Raw genomic sequence first — 19915 nt, 5'->3', positions numbered from 1 at the left:
AGCCTTGTGTGTAAGTGCCTGACAGAATCTTGGAGCTGTTGATGGGAAATTCAGAGTTCAGCAGAGGAGGACAAAGGGCTTAATTAGGAAGGGGAAAAAAGATTATGAGAGAAAACTGGCAGGGAACATAAAAACGGACTGTAAAACCTTTTATAGATATGTAAAAAGGAAAAGACTGGTAAAGACAAATGTAGGTCCCCTGCGGACAGAAACAGGTGAATTGATTATGGGGAGCAAGGACATGGCAGACCAATTGAATAATTACTTTGGTTCTGTCTTCACTAAGGAGGACATGAATAATCTTCCAGAAATAGTAAGGGACAGAGGGTCCAGTGAGATGGAGGAACTGAGCGAAATACAAGTTAGTAGGGAAGTGGCCTTAGGTAAATTGAAGGGATTGAAGGCAGATAAATCCCCAGGGCCAGATGGTCTGCATCCTAGAGTGCTTAAGGAAGTAGCCCAAGAAATAGTGGATGCATTAGTGATAATTTTTCAAAACTCGTTAGATTCTGGACTAGTTCCTGAGGATTGGAGGGTGGCTAATGTAACCCCACCTTTTAAAAAAGGAGGGAGAGAGAAACCGGGGAATTATAGACCGGTTAGCCTAACGTCGGTGGTGGGGAAACTGCTGGAGTCAGTTATCAAGGATGTGATAACAGCACATTTGGAAAGCGGTGAAATCATCGGACAGAGTCAGCATGGATTTGTGAAAGGAAAATCATGTCTGACGAATCTCATAGAATTTTTTGAGGATGTAACTAGTAGAGTGGATAGGGGAGAACCAGTGGATGTGGTATATTTGCATTTTGAAAAGGCTTTTGACAAGGTCCCACACAGGAGATTAGTGTGCAAACTTAAAGCACACGGTATTGGGGGTAAGGTATTGGTGTGGGTGGAGAATTGGTTAGCAGACAGGAAGCAAAGAGTGGGAATAAACGGGAACTTTTCAGAATGGCAGGCGGTGACTGGTGGGGTACCGCAAGGCTCAGTGCTGGGACCCCAGTTGTTTACAATATATATTAATGACTTGGATGAGGGAATTAAATGCAGCATCTCCAAGTTTGCGGATGACACGAAGCTGGGTGGCAGTGTTAGCAGTGAGGAGGATGCTAAGAGGATGCAGGGTGACTTGGATAGGTTGGGTGAGTGGGCAAATTCATGGCAGATGCAATTTAATGTGGATAAATGTGAAGTTATCCACTTTGGTGGCAAAAATAGGAAAACAGATTATTATCTGAATGGTGGCCGATTAGGAAAAGGGGAGGTGCAACGAGACCTGGGTGTCATTATACACCAGTCATTGAAAGTGGGCATGCAGGTACAGCAGGTGGTGAAAAAGGCGAATGGTATGCTGGCATTTATAGCAAGAGGATTCGAGTACAGGAGCAGGGAGGTACTACTGCAGTTGTACAAGGCCTTGGTGAAACCACACCTGGAGTATTGTGTGCAGTTTTGGTCCCCTAATCTGAGGAAAGACATCTTTGCCATAGAGGGTACAAAGAAGGTTCACCAGATTGATTCCTGGGATGGCAGGACTTTCATATGAAGAAAGACTGGATGAACTGGGCTTGTACTCGTTGGAATTTAGAAGATTGAGGGGGGATCTGATTGAAACGTATAAGATCCTAAAGGGATTGGACAGGCTAGATGCAGGAAGATTGTTCCCGATGTTGGGGAAGTCCAGAACGAGGGGTCACAGTTTGAGGATAGAGGGGAAGCCTTTTAGGACCGAGATTAGGAAAAACTTCTTCACACAGAGAGTGGTGAATCTGTGGAATTCTCTGCCACAGGAAACAGTTGAGGCCAGTTCATTGGCTATATTTAAGAGGGAGTTAGATATGGCCCTTGTGGCTATGGGGGTCAGGGGGTATGGAGGGAAGGCTGGGGCGGGGTTCTGAGTTGGATGATCAGCCATGATCATAATAAATGGCGGTGCAGGCTCGAAGGGCCGAATGGCCTACTCCTGCACCTATTTTCTATGTTTCTATGTTTCTATGAATGTGAGGAAAATGAAAAGAAATGATTTTAATTTGGGAGTTCTATAAATGGGCGGTTGATGGTCAGCATTGACTGAGTGAGCTAAAGGACCCTGAATTGGAATTGGTTTATTATTGTCACACGGACCAAGATACAGTGAAAAGCTTGTCTTGCATACTGTCCATACAGATCAAATTGGCACACAGTGCATGAAGGTAGAACAAGATAAAACATTAACTAACACAAGAGATCGAGTTACTGGAAATCCAGAGTAACACACCAAAAGATGCCAGAGGAACCCAGCAGGTCAGGCAGCATCTATGGAAAGGAATAAAGAGCTGACATTTCAGCAGAGACGCTTCATCAGACCTGGAAGTGATTTCAAAAACAATCACAGTACAGAATAAAGTGTAACAGCTACAGGGAATGTGCAGTGCAGGAAACAAATGACGCAAGATCTTAAAGTAGATTGTGAGGCCAAGAGTCCAATTTATTGTATTGAGAAACTACTTAATAGTCTTATAACAGCAGGGTAGATGCTGCCTTTATGCTTGCTTCTGTACTCAATCTCTCTGTGAATCTATGAGTAAACACTAAGTATAATGTCACCTTTTTAACCCTGCTTTAACTTTGGAAAGGATCATAGGTCTAAAATTAGAAGCATATTTCGTTTTGAATAGAATGGCTATGTATGTATTTCTTCTGCAAATATTCTGCTATCTTTAACAATGTGATCAGCTTGAGTTCATTAATTGCCTACCCAATTCAAATTCTAGCCAGTGTGTGTGACTTCTCATAGAAAAATGTCAGCAGAGCAGAAACTAGGAAGCCAGTCCATTTATCTCCACTGAATTTCCATTTTTGTTAAGCTATGGCTGCTAAAGCAAGTTATCTTAAACCTCAGTCAAGTAAGTATTATTGCAAGTAACTTATTTATTTATTGAGATACAGCATGGAGTATGCCATTCTGGCCCTTCGAATCAAGCTGTACAGCAACTCCCAATTTAACCCTAGCCTAATCACAGGACAATTTACAATGACCAATTGACCTCCCAACCGATATGTCTTTTGACTGTGAGAGGAAGCTGGAGCACATGGAAAAAAACAACACATTCCATGGGGAGGACATACAAACCCCATACAGATAATGTTGGAATTGTACCCCAAGTTCTGATGCCCCGAGTTGTAATAGCCATGTGCTAACTGCTAGGCTACAGTGGTACCCAACTTGCTAGGGTTAATAATGTGCTTTAGAGATAGAGGTGACTGACTGATATTCCAGAGCCAGCAAGCAAGGTACCTGGTCTTCCAGCTAAGCACAAAAGCAGTGGTTATTCCTTATGCAAGTTAACCAGTGCTGGCTGTCGAATAAACACAAGAGATTATGCAGATGCTGGAAATCTAGAACAATACTCAAAGTGCTAGAAGAACTCACCGCTGAGTTCATCCAGCATTTTGTCTGCTGGTTAGCTAAAGCAGTCGTGGCTGAACAATAAACCAACCAAATCCCACATCAGAAAACTTTCTTGTTGAAGAAAGGACTCTGATCCTGGAAAGAGCACTTCATTGTGCCCTAATTCTATTGTTCTTAAAAAATTAAAGATGAGCTTTATTTGTCACATGTACATCAAAACATACTGTAAAATGCACTGCTGGCACTAACGACCAACACAGTCTGAAGATGTACTGGAGGCAGCCTGCAAGTGTTGACACACTTCGAGCACCAACATAGCATGCCCACAACTTACTAACCCTAAGCTGTACATTTTAGGAATGTGGGAGGAAACCGCACCACCCAGAGGAAACCCACACAGTCACAGCAAGGACACACAAGCTCTTTACTGACTATAGTGGGAATTGAACCCTCCACCTACGGCTGGTGCTGTAAGGTGTTATGCTAACCATTATGCTACCATGCTGCCTATCATCAAAGTTTATATTCCAGCTGGTTTGAGGGAACATTAGTTCCATCCCTTGTTAGCATTCACACATCCAACTTTTCAAAGAATTTTCATACAAAACTGTACGAGAATATAATAAATGAACCAAGGTAGACATGACAAATAGTTCAGTTCTAACAATGAGATCTGGATGCCAGTTTTCCAAATGAGAACGCATTCTAATTGAGCATCAAGATAAAGTTCTCCCTAGATGAAGCATCTTTATTTTAATGGTTTATTATAAACATATGATGGATTTATACAAATCATTTCCGACAGCAGTGCCATGTTTTCCTCTTTTAAACCAGGTGACATTGAAGGCAACAAATAAGATGTTCATCCTTTCCTGGTTTTTAAATGTGGTGTCTTTACTCTGCAACTGGATTCCTCCTGGCTGAGTTTTGGTTTTGAAGGATTATTTATTTATCACTGAATCTAAGAAGCATGGTATTTTAAAACATTTAAAACTGCTTCACATAAAATCAATTTGCACTCTAATGGATAACACGGACTTATTCTTCTGCAGGTTGTGCTTACTTGAAAAGAATTAAACCATTTTACTTCTGATTTCGTTTTTCCCCAAACACCAAGACTTTCACACCAAAGCTTTGATGTGGAAGTCAAAGGTCTGTCAATGCTGGAAATCTGAAATGGAAACACAAAATGCTGGGAATACAGGAAGCATCTGTGGAAAGAACGGGACTGTTTCTCTTTTCTCTTTGCCTGACCTGCTGGATTGCTTGCAGCATTTTCTATTTGTTGTTGGGGTTAATAATAAAAGTTCCAGTTTTATTGGAGTTTGGGGATGGGTAGAATGCAAGGTGGTTAAGAAAGAAAAGCAATGCTTTCAAGATGTTACGAAAGCAAATTATTACATTTCAATATCTTTTACACTGGAATTATATCAATGTAGTCTCTGGCACCTAGCATTTCCTGGTCACTCCCTTTTTAGCAGTGACTTATGTTTATAAGTTCAAAGTCAAGTTATTATCAAAGTTCATATATGTTACCACATACTGACCTTCACCTTCTTAGGGTTGATTGTGGTGACATATATGTACTTTGATATGTTGCCATTGTAGCTCCTTCTGGGTTGAACTATCTTACAGATTTCAGAGAGATATCATCAGTACCCTATGTGAGTACTTCTGAGTTCACTGTGAAATTTGAAAAAGTGAAGCCAAAATCCGATGTGTCCGTATTTCAGTGGAGTAAAGGAACAGGCCAAAGTTGACTGGAAAGAGATACTAACGGGAAGGACGGCAGAGCAGCAGTGGCTGACGTTTATGTGAGAAGTGAGGAAGGTGCAAGACAAATATATTCCAAAAAAGAAGAAATTTTCAAATGGAAAAAGGATGCAACCGTGGCTGACAAGAGAAGTCAAAGCCAAAGTTAAAACAAAGGAGAGGGCATACAAGGAAGCAAAAATTCGTAGGAAGACAGAAGATTGGTAAGATTTTAAAAGCTTACAAAAGGAAACTAAAAAGGTCATTAAGAGGGGAAAGATGAATTATGAAAGGAAGCTAGCAAATAATATCAAAGAGGATACTAAAAGCTTTTTCAAATATATAAAGAGTAAAAGACAGGTGAGAGTAGATATAAGACCGGTAGAAAATGATGCTGAAGAAATTGTAATGGGAGATAAGGAGATAGCGGAGGAACTGAACGAGTATTTTGCATCAGTCTTCACTGAGGAAAACATCAGCAGTATAATGGACACTCAAGGGTGGCAGGGAAGAGAAGTGTGTGCAGTCACAATTATGACAGCGAAAGTACTCAGGAAGCTGAATAGTCTAAAGGTAGATAAATCTCCTGGACCAGATGGAATGCACCCTTGTGTTCTGAAGGAAGTAGCTGTGGAGATTGCAGAGGCATTAGCAATGATCTTTCAAAAGTCGATAGATTCTGGCATGATTCCGGAGAACTGGAAGATTGCAAATGTCACTCTGCTATTTAAGAATGGGGTAAGGAAGCGAAAAGGAAATTATAGACCTGTTAGCTTGACATCAGTGGTAGGGAAGTTGTTGGAGTCGATTGTCAAGGATGAGGTTACGGTGTACCTGGAAGCATATAACAAGATAGGCAGAACTCAGCATGGTTTCCTTAAAGGAAAATCCTGCCTGACAAACCTATTACAATTTTCTGAGGAAATTACAAGTAGGCTAGACAAGGGAGGTGCAGTGAATGTTGTATATTTGGATTTTCAGAAGGCCTTTGACAAGGTGCCACACTTGATTCTGCTTAACAAGATAAGAGCCCATGGAATTACGGGAAGGTTACATATGTGGATAGAGCGTTGGCTGATTGGCAGGAAACAGAGAGTGGGAATGAAGGGATCCTATTCTGGTTGGCTACCAGTTACCAGTGGTGTTCCACAGGGGTCCGTGTTGGGGCCGCTTCTTTTTACGTTGTACATCAACGATTTGGATTATGGAGTAGATGGCTTTGTGGCTAAGTTTGCTGATGATGCAAAGATAGGTGGAGGGGCCAGTAATGCTGAGGAAACAGAGAGTCTGCGGAGAGACTTGAATAGATTGGAAGAATGGGCAAAGAAGTGGCAAATGAAATACAATGTTGGAAAGTGTATGGTTATGCACTTTGGCAGAAGAAATAAATGGGCAGACTATTATTTAAATGGGGAGAGAATTCAAAGTTCTGAGATGCAACGGGACTTGGGAGTCCTCGTGCAGGATACCCTTAAGTTTAACCTCCAGGTTGAGTCGGTGGTGAAGAAGGCGAATGCAATGTTGGCATTCATTTCTAGAGGAATAGAGTATAGGAGCAGGGATGTGATGTTGAGGCTCGATAAGGCCCTGGTAAGACCTCACTTAGAGTACTGTGGGCAGTTTTGGTCTCCTTATTTAAGAAAGGATGTGCTCACATTGGAGAGGGTACAGAGAAGATTCACTAGAATGATTTCGGGAATGAGAGGGTTAACATATGAGGAACATTTGTCCGCTCTTGGACTGTATTCCTTGGAGTTTGGAAGAATGAGGGGAGACCTCATAGAAACATTTCCAATGTTGAAAGGCATGGACAGAGTGGATGTGGCAAAGTTGTTTCCCATGATGGGGGAGTCTAGTACGAGACGGCATGACTTAAGGATTAGAGGGCGCCCATTCAGAACAGAAATGCGAAGAAATATTTTTAGCCAGAGGGTGGTGAATCTATGGAATTTGTTGCCACGGACAGCAGTGGAGGCCAAGTCATTGGGAGTATTTAAGGCAGAGATTGATAGGTATCTGAGTAGCCAGGGTATCAAAGGTAATGGTGAGAAGGCGGGGGAGTGGGACTGAATGGGAGAATGGATCAGCTCATGATAAAATGGCGGAGCAGACTCGATGGGCCAAATGGCTGACTTCTGCTCCTTTGTCTTATGGTCTTATGGTCTTATGGTCTACCCACATAACAACCAGCATTTCCTTGTGGGCCTATCTACAGCTTTGCAAGACCCCAGCTCCAACATACAGTGCCTTGGTTCCCATGATTTCGTTAATCTTATCACAGAACTTAAGTCTGTCTACTCGCTTGAAACTAATTGGATTCACTGAACAATATATTATGCACAAAAACCGTTGATAAATAAATGTGTATTGAAATCTTAATAGGACTAACATTAAAGACTGCAAAAAATCTGCTCCCAGGGACTAGCAGAGTCTTTGTGCTGGATTAACAGAGTTCAATTATAGGAAGAATTATTCGTAGTTTGTGGCCAGGGCCCCAGCAACTCCATACTTTCGCTCCTCAGTAACATGATACTGCCCACGCCTCTAAGTTCAGGAAGAGTTACTTTCCTGCAAACCAACCTTCAGATCCCTAATCCTACCTCAGTAAAGAAACACGATAGATTACTGGGGACTTGTCTCTGAGTGTGGCCTTTTTTTCACTAATGTCTTTTTTTTTGCAACCTTTTTTCTCTGCACTGACTTGATCTCATAAAACTTAAGAATAATTAATAAATAAATATTCTGCGTTGTCTTTGTATATGTGCCTGTGATGGTGCTGCAACCAGGTTTTTCATTGTACTTGTACCTTGTACCTCTCTGTATTTGTGAACATGGCAATCAACTCAACATGACCTGACTCAAGCAACACACATCAAGGTTGCTGGTGAATGCAGCAGGCCAGGCAACATCTCTAGGAAGAGGTACAGTCGACATTTCAGGCCGAGACCCTTCGTCAGTACTAACTGAAAGAAGAGCTAGTAAGAGATTTGAAAGTAGGAGGGGGAGGGGGAGATCCAAAATGATAGGTGAAGGCAGGAGGGGGAGGGATGGAGCCAAGAGCCAGACAGTTGATTGGCAAAAGGGATATGAGAGGATCATGGGACAGGAGGCCCAGGGAGAAAGAAAAGGGGGGGGAACCCAGAGGATGGGCAAGGGGTATAGTGAGAGGGACAGAAGGAGAAAAAGTAGAGAGAGAAAAAGAATATGTGTATATAAATAAATAACGGATGGGGTACGAGGGGGAGGTGGGGCATTAGCAGAAGTTTGAGAAGTCAGTGTTCATGCCATCAGGTTGGAGGCTACCCAGACAGAATACAAGGTGTTGTTCCTCCAACATGAGTGTGGCTTCATCTTTACAGTGGAGGAGGTCGTGGATAGACCTATCAGAATGGGAATGGGACGTGGAATTAAAATGTGTGGCCACTGGGAGATCTTGACTCAGCTGTCTGGGAATCTAGATGGCTTTTGATTACTACCAGATAAATGTTGTAGTCCATAGCCCAAAATATTCAAAATCCAAATGGTAGCACATTCAGGATTTCCCACAAGATGACTCATCTTATACAATTCTTTCAAGCCCCTCGCACCTTTATTTGCTACAAAGAGGAAAACCCTAGCACGCTCATCCTTTCATCCTCATAAGACATGCCCTCTAGTCCAGGCAGCACCCTGGTAAATCTCCTGTGCACCCTCTCTGAATTTTCCACATCCTTCCTATACTGAGGAGACCAGAACTGAACACAATATTACAAATGAATATTGTAAACAGGTAACATAAATATTACATGTGTTTTTTGAATTCAAGAAAACTCAAAAATAATCAAACGATAAGCTGAAAATCTGAAATATAAAAAAAATGTTGGAAAAGTCTTCAGCTTGAACATCAACTCTATTTCTCTTTCCTCATATGTTACCTGATCCCTGAAAGTTTCCAGAATTATCTTCAATCTCAAGTAATTCAGGCTGTTGCACTGTACTTTTTTTTTACTTATTTGATCCAACCCTGTCATGTGCCCATTTCCATCCTTTAGAAGAATCCATTTTAATTTAATTTTGATTTTATAGAGTTGAGTTGCAATAGATCAAAGAATGAATTAAAATCCTCAGCAGGTTAAACCATAACACTGTCTTTTGCAATGTAAAAGAGATTATTGCAATACTAAATTTTGCTACGCATGGAGTAATAATAGAATAGCAGAATCATTTTTAATAAAAAGTGCGCAATGTTTTGGAAAAAGATGTGCAATGTAATGTTCTTTTAGTGAAAATAATAACAACATTGAATTTTTTGGATTTAATTTTTAAAGCTGAGATTAAATTCAATTGCCTTCTGCAAACAAATTATATTACAGCATTTTAATTGTGACCTCTAACAATCATTTCTGCATTTCATTTGACTTATAACATGCATATGAGATCCTTGTAAGTAGAGTATAAACTGCAAAGGCCAGGAAGCTATGGTGTTTGATGGCACCTGCGTACATTTTCCATTTCCGGGCATCGCACTGTAAACAAGGGTTCCCAACCTATTTTTATGCCACGGATCCTTACCATTAACCAAGGAGTCCATGGACCTGGTTTGGAACTCCAGTGCAGAGGGACAATGAAGGGTTTGAGGGGGTTAGGGAAGAGACTTAATGGAATAATTGGAGGAATGAGTAATTATGGATTCAGAAACTGGGGGATTCAACAAGACCTTGATATCCTTATACACCAGGTGGTAAAAGTATGCATAAGCAGGTGGTTAATGATACATCGGTTTTCATAAGAAGGTTTGAGTACAAGAGCAATGATATCTTACTGCATATGTTCATGGCCTTGGTGAATATTGTACTCAGTACTGGTCTCGTTATCTGAGGAAAGATAATTGCTCTTCAGGAGGTGCAGTAAAATTTAGCAATTCTTGTGATTGGTGTACAGACAGTGTCTGATGTATGAAGAGAGATTTGGACACTTGAGCTGATGCTTGCTACAATTAGGAAGAATTGAGACTTTGGAATTTAAAGTCGGGGGGCAGGGGGGGGCACTACTGGAAGATTGAGAAATCAATGTTCATGCCATCAGGTTGCAGGCAACCCAAACGGAATATAAGGTATTATTACTCCAACCTAAATGTGGCCTCAACATGACAGTGGAGGAGGCCTCAGATGGACATATTGGAATGGGATTCCATTGTTATCCAAATAGACAGTGATAATTTAAATGAATTCAGTTTGCAATCAAACTGTTGATTGGATTCAGAGCCAGTTTTCTTAATGTTTTATTAATAATTTCTGAACATCACTTACCTCCTCAGTTTAAAAATAAAATCAGAAATGACAGTGAGCATGTAAGACAAAGAGAGATTAGATTTGCTTCATTTGTCACGTGAACATCGAACATCGAAACGTACAGTGAAATACATCATTTGTCTCGATAACCAACACAGTCTGAGGATTGTGCTGAGAGTCGCTGCAAGGGCCACCACTATTTTGGTGCCAACAGGGCATACCCACAACTAACTAATCCTGACCCTAAACCATAGATGTTTGGAATGTGGGAGAAACTGGGGCACCCAGTGGAAACCCACACGGTCATGGGGTGAATGTATAAGTTTCTTACAGACAATGGTGGGAACATAACCTGAGATACTGGTGCTGGATGTGCTAAAGCAACAGAACACCACGCCAGATTCTGCTATTTTATCAGCTACACTCCCGTATCTTATAAAGTGGCCACTGTGTATAAACAATGATCGGCTGGCAGAGCAGACTTGATTGGCCATATGGCATAATTTGGCTGCTATGTCTTAAGGTTTGATTGACAGTTCCACCATATGGAATCCATCAGTATTTAGGGTTGATGCCTAACTAAAGTTAGTCAGGGTGTTAAAGGTTACGGGGAGAAGGCAGGAAAATAGGGTTGAGAGAGATCATAAATCAGACATGATGGAATGGAGAGCAGACTCGATGGGCCAAATGGTCTAATTCTGCTTCTGTGGTTTATAGTCTTATAGCAGCCTCATGATTTCTGCATTTGGATGGGAACATACCCGCGGTTTGTGGCAAAACTGTCTATATTTACCAGCAAGATTCAATCCAATATTATTTCATGTGTTTGTGTGTATTTAGCTCAGAACACAAAACACCATTTCTAGGTACATTTTACAATTACATCAATCATGAAAAATATCCGTGGTTGAATTCTAGATTCTGGTACTGCAATTTGAGAGGGAGAAGCATAAGTTACATGTATCAGTATCGCAATGGAATAAAGGGAATTACAGAGGCATGAGAGAGGAGATTACCCAGGTGGATTGCAGGGGGATAGTGGTAGGGATGACAGCACAGCAGAGCAGCAGAAATGGCTGAATTTTCTAGGAATAGTTCACAAGGTGCAGGATAGATATGTACCACGGAAGAAGTTCTCAAATGGTAGGGGCAGGGAGACCATAGCTGACAAGGGAAGTTAAGGACTGCATAAAAGCCAAGGAAAACATAAAAAGTAGCAAAAGTAAGTGGGAGTTTAGATGATTGAGAATTTTTTTAAATCCATGAAAAGGCAACTAAAAAGCTATAAGAAGGGAAAAGATGAAATATGAGGGCAGACTAGTCTATAATATAAAGCAGGATATGAAAAGTTTTTTCAGTTATATAGAGTAAAAGGGAGGTGAGAACTGATACTGGACCACTGGAAAATGATAGTAATGGGGGACAAAGAAATGGCAGATGAACTTAATGGGTATTTTGCATCAGTCTTCACTGTGGAAGACACTAGCAGTGTGCCAGAGGTCTTTGAGTGTTCAGGGAGCAGGAGTGAGTTCCATTGCAATTACAAAGGAAAAAGTGAACTCAAAGGTCTTAAGGTGGATAAGTCACTTGGACCAGATGGACTACATCCAAGAGACTTAGAGAGGTTACTGAAGAAATAACGGATGCATTGGTTATGATCATTCAAGAATCACTTGATTCTGCATGGTTCCGAAGGACTGGAAGATTGCAAATATCACTCCACTCTTTAAGAAGGGAGGAAAGCAAAAGAAAGGGAATTGTAAACAAGAGAAAATCTGTAGATGCTGGAAATCCAAAGCAACACACACAAAATACAGGAGGAACTCAGCAGACCAGGCAACATTTATGGAAAAAGTACAGTTGACATTTCAGGCCGAGATTCTTCAGCAGGACCTTCTCCAGCCCTGCTGGAGAATCTCCACCTGAAACATCCACTGTACTCAAAACATTTTCATAGATGGCTGCCTGGCCTGCTGAGTTCCTCCTGCATTTTGTGTGTGTTATTTGATTAGATGCAACCAAGCTGAGAGAATAGACAATAAGGAAGGATGGAAGCCAATGTGAAAAATTAGATTGTCCAGTTTGGGAGAAAATACAGATAGTCTGAGCATTTTTTAAATGGTGAGAGACTGAAAATGCTGATGTTGAATTAAACCTAGATGAACTTGTACAGAAACCAGTGAAAGCTAACATGCAGGTACTGAAGTCAATTAGGAAGACTAGAAACATAGAAACATAGAAAATAGGTGCAGGAGTAGGCCATTCGGCCCTTCGAGCCTGCACCACCATTTATTATGATCATGGCTGATCATCCAACTCAGAACCCTGCCCCAGCCTTCCCTCCATACCCCCTGACCCCCGTAGCCACAAGGACCATATCTAACTCCCTCTTAAATATAGCCAATGAACTGGCCTCAACTGTTTCCTGTGGCAGAGAATTCCACAGATTCACCACTCTCTGTGTGAAGAAGTTTTTCCTAATCTCGGTCCTAAAAGGCTTCCCCTCTATCCTCAAACTGTGACCCCTCGTTCTGGACTTCCCCAACATCGGGAACAATCTTCCTGCATCTAGCCTGTCCAATCCCTTTAGGACCTTATATGTTTCAATCAGATCCCCCCTCAATCTTCTAAATTCCAACGAGTACAAGCCCAATTCATCCAGTCTTTCTTCACATGAAAGTCCTGCCATCCCAGGAATCAATCTGGTGAACCTTCTTTGTACTCCCTCTATGGCAAAGATGTCTTTCCTCAGATTAGGGGACCAAAACTGCACACAATACTCCAGGTGTGGTCTCACCAAGGCCTTGTACAACCTCCCCGCTCCTGTACTCGAATCCTCTCGCTATAAATGCCAGCATACCATTCACCTTTTTCAGTGCCTGCTGTACCTGCATGCCCACTTTCAATGACTAGTGTATAATGACACCCAGGTCTCGTTGCACCTCCCCTTTTCCTAATCGGCCACCATTCAGATAATAATCTGTTTTCCTATTTTTGCCACCAAAGTGGATAACTTCACATTTATCCACATTAAATTGCATCTGCCATGAATTTGCCCACTCACCCAACCTATCCAAGTCACCCTGCATCCTCTTAGCATCCTCTTGCTTCATGCTGTTTCCCTGGGAATTCCATTTCCCTACACAGACACAACTTACGAGAGTCTTAGAGTTGTATAGACAGTAACAGAATCATCAACCTATCACATCCATGCCACCATTTTTACCCATCTATAATAATCCCATTTTCCTGCATTAGGATCATATCCTCCTTTGCCTTGCCTATTATAGTATACAGCAGATCTAAGTGCTTTTTAAATGCATTGACTACATCTGATACCACCACCTTCTCTGGATTTGTATTCCAGATATCAACCACTGTCTCTGTTCATTTTAATTTGCTCCTCAGGTCCCCTTTAAAACTCATTTCTCTCATCTTAACCCATGTCCACTTTTTTTCAAGATATTCTGTTCAGACCAATGGGGTAAAAAATTCTGGCTGTCTATACTATCTAGGCCTTTCATAATCTTGTCCAACCCTGCTACCTCCTTCACCCCAGGGAATGCAAGCCCAGCCTATCCAATGCCTTCCCCATCCAATGCAGGCCCTCCAATTCAGGCAATATTCTGATCACTCTCTTCAGCACAATTACATCTCTTTCACACATGGCCATCAAAGTTCAAAGTAAATTTATTATCAAAGTGCATATATGTCACCATATTCAACCCTGAGTCTCGTTTCTTTGTGGGCATTCACAGTAAATGCAAGAAACAGAATGGAATCAAAGAAAGACCGTACCCAACAGGCCAGACAAATAACCAATGTGCAAAAAAACAACACACTGTGCAAATACAAAAATAAAACAAAGGAAAGAATGATAACCTCTTTGCTCCTTTCTTGCCATTTAGCTGTGGTGGGAAGGGGTAAATGCTAGTGGCAAATTAACTTGCAAGCTCATCATCGGAATGCAGGAACCCAGGGTATGATCTTCCAGAAGCACCAATGTTCAGATGTGGATGTAAAGCTGCTGGTTTCTGAATAAGAATTTGTGTAAAGAGCCATTGTGAATAGCTCAGTGCGAGATGCTCTCAACATTTATTTCATCTTGCTTTTAACAGGCGTTCCTTTAATTTTATGATGATCTAATTTGTACTTTGCAGGTTCAGAGCTGAATGATGGGCAATGGCATTCGATTCATTTCAGTGTGAGGAGGAATCAAGTTAGCATCAGCCTGGACAACAAACGTATCTCGACTGTTCATTCAGATGCACAGATTAATTCAGGAAGCAGTTATTATTTTGGTGGTATGACAGATTACCTGCTTTACATCTATAAATTATCTTGATTAATTGTTTGGTTTAATATATTGCCATTTTATAGCCTTACAAATCAGCAATATCCAACTGAGGCCATCTATAATGTTCACATTAGCAGAACTCTTATGCTTTCCAGAGCCCATGCTCAGACTATGCAAAAATACTGTTACCATCCTGAGAGATTCTTTTTAAACATTTAATAATCTAATCTGAACCCTTTCAATAATCTGAATACTCTCCTGCATCCCTTAATTATTCAATGGCTCAGGTATTCTTTTCTGTTAAAATCTGGAACTCTTGAGAATATGGTAGAATAAAATTCTCAGGAATTACAAGAAGGCAGGTAGATGTGCATTTACCTTCCAATTTCTGGAATGTGAAAATTCCTTACAAAGAGCTGGGTTAGTTTAACTGGCAAAAGGTGTAAGATTCAATACAACAGTGATTCTCAGATTCAAATCTTGCTGGTTCTTCTCTGTAGTTTACGTTTCCAGTATTCAAACAGTACCAAAACTGTCAGTTTGCTCAGAATTATTTATGAATTCAAAGTTGAAGGTAAATTTATTATCGAAGTGCATATATGTCACCATGTATAACCATGAGATTCATTCTCTTACGGGCAATCACTATAAATATAAAGATCAATCGAAATAATAAATAAGTAAATAAGCAATAAATATCAAGAACATGAGATGAAGAGGCCTTGAAACTGAGTCCATAGGTTGCGGGAACAGTTCAGTGCTGACTTGAGTGAAGATGAGTGAAGTTATCTGCTCTGGTTCAAGAGCCTGTTGGTTGAGGGGCAATAGCTGTTCCTGAACTTGGTGGTGTGGGTCCTTAGGCTCCTGGATCTCCTTCTTGATGGTAGCAATTTGAAGAGACCATGGCCTGGATGCTGATGGTCCTTGATAAAGACGTACTGGTTTCCTGTCACAATGCTCCATATAGTTGTGCTCAATGACAGGGAAGGTTACTCCTGATGGACTGGGCTACATCCACTACTTTTTGTAGACTTTTCTGTTCAAGGGCACTGGTGTTTCCATAGCAGGCTGTGATACCATCAGTCAATATAGTCTCCACCACACATCTATACAAGTTTGTCAAAGTTTTAGAAGGCATGCCAAATCTTTGTAAACCTCTAAGAAATTAAAAGCACAACTGTGCTTTTCTTTGTAATGACATTTAAGTGCTGGACCCAGGATAAATCCTCTGAAATGAATACACCAAAGAAGTTAATGTTGCTGACTCTGTCCACCTCTGATTCTCAAGATGAGGACTGGCTCATGGACCTTTGGTTTCCTCCTCCTGTGGTGAATAATAAGCTCCTTGGTCTTGCTGACATTTTCCTTGTCACATCACACTGTCAAGTTTTCCATCTCGCTTCAATAATTTGTATCCCTTCTGGGGATTTCTAAAGAGATATTTGTCCAACTTTTATAATAATAATAATGGCTCCGTCTGTCTAAGTAGACAATGGATGCGCCCGGTTTAGGACTCAATTGGGTGTGGACAGCTTTGGCTGTGGCTGTGGCTTGAGCAGCAGTCCGTGGCACAGCTGCTGGCTGTGGCTGGGTAGTCACTGCTGTAGCTTTCCTTCTCTCTCTTCTGTCTGACCACAGTCGAGTTCGTTTTTCTTCTGCATTGGTAATGCCTGTACGTACAGCCTGTCGCCAGGTGCAGCGACAGTTAAATAAAATATACCTTATTATTGGATTTCTCTGAGATCAGTCTATTGTGACCTGATGTGGAAGGGAAGAATGATCTACTGCAAACAACAGAAAATGTAGGGAACATTCACCGGTTCAGGCTGTTTCTGTGGAGTGAATAGCTAGGGATGTGAATTTTAATGTTTTCTTAACACATCTAAGCACTCAGCTTGGTTCACAGCTGAAGACACACAACTCACCTCATAAAGTGCATTAGAGACAATTCAGCCCATTATATGCCCAAGGTCCAAGGTTTTTTGAAGAGCTATCTAATTATTCACCATTTATTGATCTCCTTCATAAAAATAAATTATTTTCCTTCCCACTTTATTCAATTTCTATTTGATATTTGCTATTGAATCTATTTCCATCATTTGGAACAAGTTTAAATTTATTATTTTGCCATGTCTTAAATGCCTTATGGTACACAGTCATTCAGCACTGAACTAGTTAGTATTCAATGTCCTGGACTATTAATCCAGAGACATGAGTTCATATCCTACCAAACAGCTGGGAAATTAAGTTCAAATCATTAAATAAATTTGCATTTTAAAGCTATTTTTGGTAGCAGTGACCAAGAAATTACCGGACAGTGTTTATATAAGCAAAGCATCTGGTTCATCTCGTTAACTGGGGAAAGAAATCAGCCACTTTAGCTCAGTCTATTTTGTTAATCCCAGATTTACCAATGTAGTGAACTCATAGCTACCTCCTCAGTCCAGAGGAAATTAGGGAATGATGAAAATGTATGCAATACATGAAGACTTCAATGTTTGAAATTAAAGGATAAAACATTCTATGAATTTTGATTCATCCAAAGGAATATTGATGAAGAATGTTTGAGTGGACCTTTGCTGTACATTTAACCAATTTTTACAGGAACACCATCAAGAGTGTCCTAACCAACTGCAAAACCATCTGGGACAGAAATTGCGAGGCATCTGGGGGCAAGTCCCTACAAAAGATTGCGAGGTCTGCTGAGAGGATCATTGGGGTCTTTCTTCCATTCATTAGACAGAGTCATCAGGAGTGCTGTGTACGCTGGGCCCTTAGCTTTGTCAGTGATCCTACACATCTGTCCAACAATCTATTTAATCTCTACTATCAGGCAGGATATATCGTAGTATTAGGACAAGAAATTTTAGAATGGGAAGCAGCTTCTTCCCCACGCTGTAAGACTACTGAACTCCCTGCAACTATGTCTGAATCTTATGATACGATCTCATCTCGTATGAAGTGCTAATAATGTTGTACTGTTTATCTTTAGTTTGTATTGTATACACACCTTATTATTTGTGGTATACACACCTTAATATGTGTGTGAGTTATATGTACTGTGTTGTGCACCATGGTCTGGAGGATTGTTCTTTCATTTAGTACATACATGTGTCCAGCTGATGAAAATAAACTTGAAGTTATTATGCTAAATGCATGTAATAATAACTTATAGGACTTGAAATCTATTTCACTCTCGTCAACTGAACTACTTTTTGGAGATAAAGTTCAATTTGCATACATTAATGTGTCATGTTTAAGAGGTAACTACACACAAAAAAGGAGCAAGAATCAGTCATCTGACCCTTCAACCCTGCACTACCATTCCTACAGTCTAAAGACTGCCCCTTGTAACAACACTCAGTGGCCACTTTATTAGGTACATCTGTACACCTGCTCGTTAATGTAAATATCTAATTTGCCAATCATGTGGAAGCAATTCAGTGCATAAAAACATGGTCAAGAAGTTCAGTTGTTCTTCAGACTAAACATAAGAATGGGAAAGAAATGTGATCTAAATGACTTGAACTCTGAATTGATTGTTGTTCCCAGACAGGCTGGGTTGAGTACCACAGAAACTGCCGATCTCCTGGGATCATCATAAAGTCTCTCGACTTTACAGAGAATGGTGTGAAAACAAACAAACAAAAACATCATGCAGTGAGCAGCTGTTCTGTGAAAGCGTTATTAATGAGAGAGTTCAGGGGAGAATTGCCAGACTGGGTAAAGCTGACAGGAAGGTGACAGTAACTCAAGTAACCACGTTTACAATAGTGGTTTGCAAAAGAGCATCTCTGAACACACAACATGTCAAACCTCGCAGTGGATGAGCTACAGCAGCAGAAGACCACAAACATACACTCAGTGGTCACTTTATTAGGTGCAGGAGATAGATGATAACATGGCCACTGAATCTATTTCCCTTCATTCAAGACTTGTCACTAATGGAAACATCTCAACATCTGGCCTGTCATGTTCCTTCACGTCTTACATGTTTGCAAGCTTCACTCTGCAGATCCACTCCTTATTTATTTATTTTTATTTTGCGATACAGCACAAAGTCGGCCCTTCCAGCCCTTCGACCAGACCGCCCAGCAACCCCCGATTAACCCTAACCTAATAAGGAGACAATTTACAATGACCACTTAACCTACATGGTATGTCTTTGGACTGTGGAAGGAAACCAAGGACCTGGAGAAAACCCATACACTCCATGGGGAGGACATACAGAGACCCCTCACAGAATGGCTCTGGAATTGACCACTATGCTCCAGAATGCCAAGAGCTGTAATAGCATCGCGCTAACCACTACGCTAACGTGGTGCCTTGTTATAATTGGCCTGCTCTTTGAACTCTGTGACTCAAAGAATTATTATTTTGTACTACTTCAATGCACTGTGTACTGGCTTTGGTCTGTATGACCAGTATTGGTGTTTTAGATAGATAAACAGATAGATACTTTATTGATCCAAAAGGAAATTACACTGTCACAATAGCATTACAGGTGCACAGATATACAAAGTGTACAAATATTAGAAGAAAAGTAAGAAAGAATTAAAAGTAAGCTATAACAAACAATCTAACAGGAGGAGGTCATCACTTCCCCAGCTATAGGTTGACTTATTATAAAGCCTAATGGCTGAGAGTAAGAATGACCTCATATAGTGCTCTTTGGAGCAGTGCAGTTGTCTTGATCTATTACTAAAATTGCTCCTCTGTACAGCAAAGATGGCAAGCAGAGGGTGAGAAACATTGTCCAGAATTGCAAGGATTTTCCATTGGGTCCTTTGTTCTACCACAGCCTCCAGTGTGTCCAGTTTGACTCCTATAACAGAGCAAGCCTTTCTAATCAGTTTATTGAGCCTGTTAGCATTCACATCCACACTATCAATAGTAACAGGGAGCAATGCAGGCTTAGTCTTCCTAAAGTCCATCACATCTCCTTTGTCTTACTAATGTTGAGCGGCAGATCATTCAGCTTGCACCATTTGAGAAAGTCCTCCACCAGGGCCCCGTATTCATCCTCCTATCCTCCCTTTATATACCCAACTATTGCTGAGTTATCAGAGACTTTCTGCAGAAGACAGAACTCAGTGTTGTATCTAAAGTTGGATGTATACAGAGTAAAACAGGAATTGAGCCAATACAGTCTCCTGTGGAGCCCCAGTGCTGCTAATAGCCATGTCTGACACACAGCTCTGAAGC

The 19915-nt window shown here is 40.9% G+C and overlaps 1 protein-coding gene across 1 annotated transcript in view; it reads left to right on the top strand.

Moving 5' to 3' along the window:
- The window catches only part of LOC134346871 (contactin-associated protein-like 5), a 1673098-nt gene that overhangs the window by 819449 nt on the left and 833734 nt on the right, over nucleotides 1-19915 (top strand). Inside the window, exon 9 of the mRNA XM_063048676.1 lies at nucleotides 14574-14717. Within this exon, the coding sequence (XP_062904746.1) occupies nucleotides 14574-14717 (144 nt within the window). The remainder of the gene's footprint in view (nucleotides 1-14573; nucleotides 14718-19915) is intronic.

The sequence above is a fragment of the Mobula hypostoma genome, chromosome 5 (assembly GCF_963921235.1).
Source record: "Mobula hypostoma chromosome 5, sMobHyp1.1, whole genome shotgun sequence".
Taxonomy (NCBI): Eukaryota; Metazoa; Chordata; class Chondrichthyes; order Myliobatiformes; family Myliobatidae; genus Mobula; species Mobula hypostoma.
This window is presented reverse-complemented; position numbering and strand designations above follow the sequence as displayed.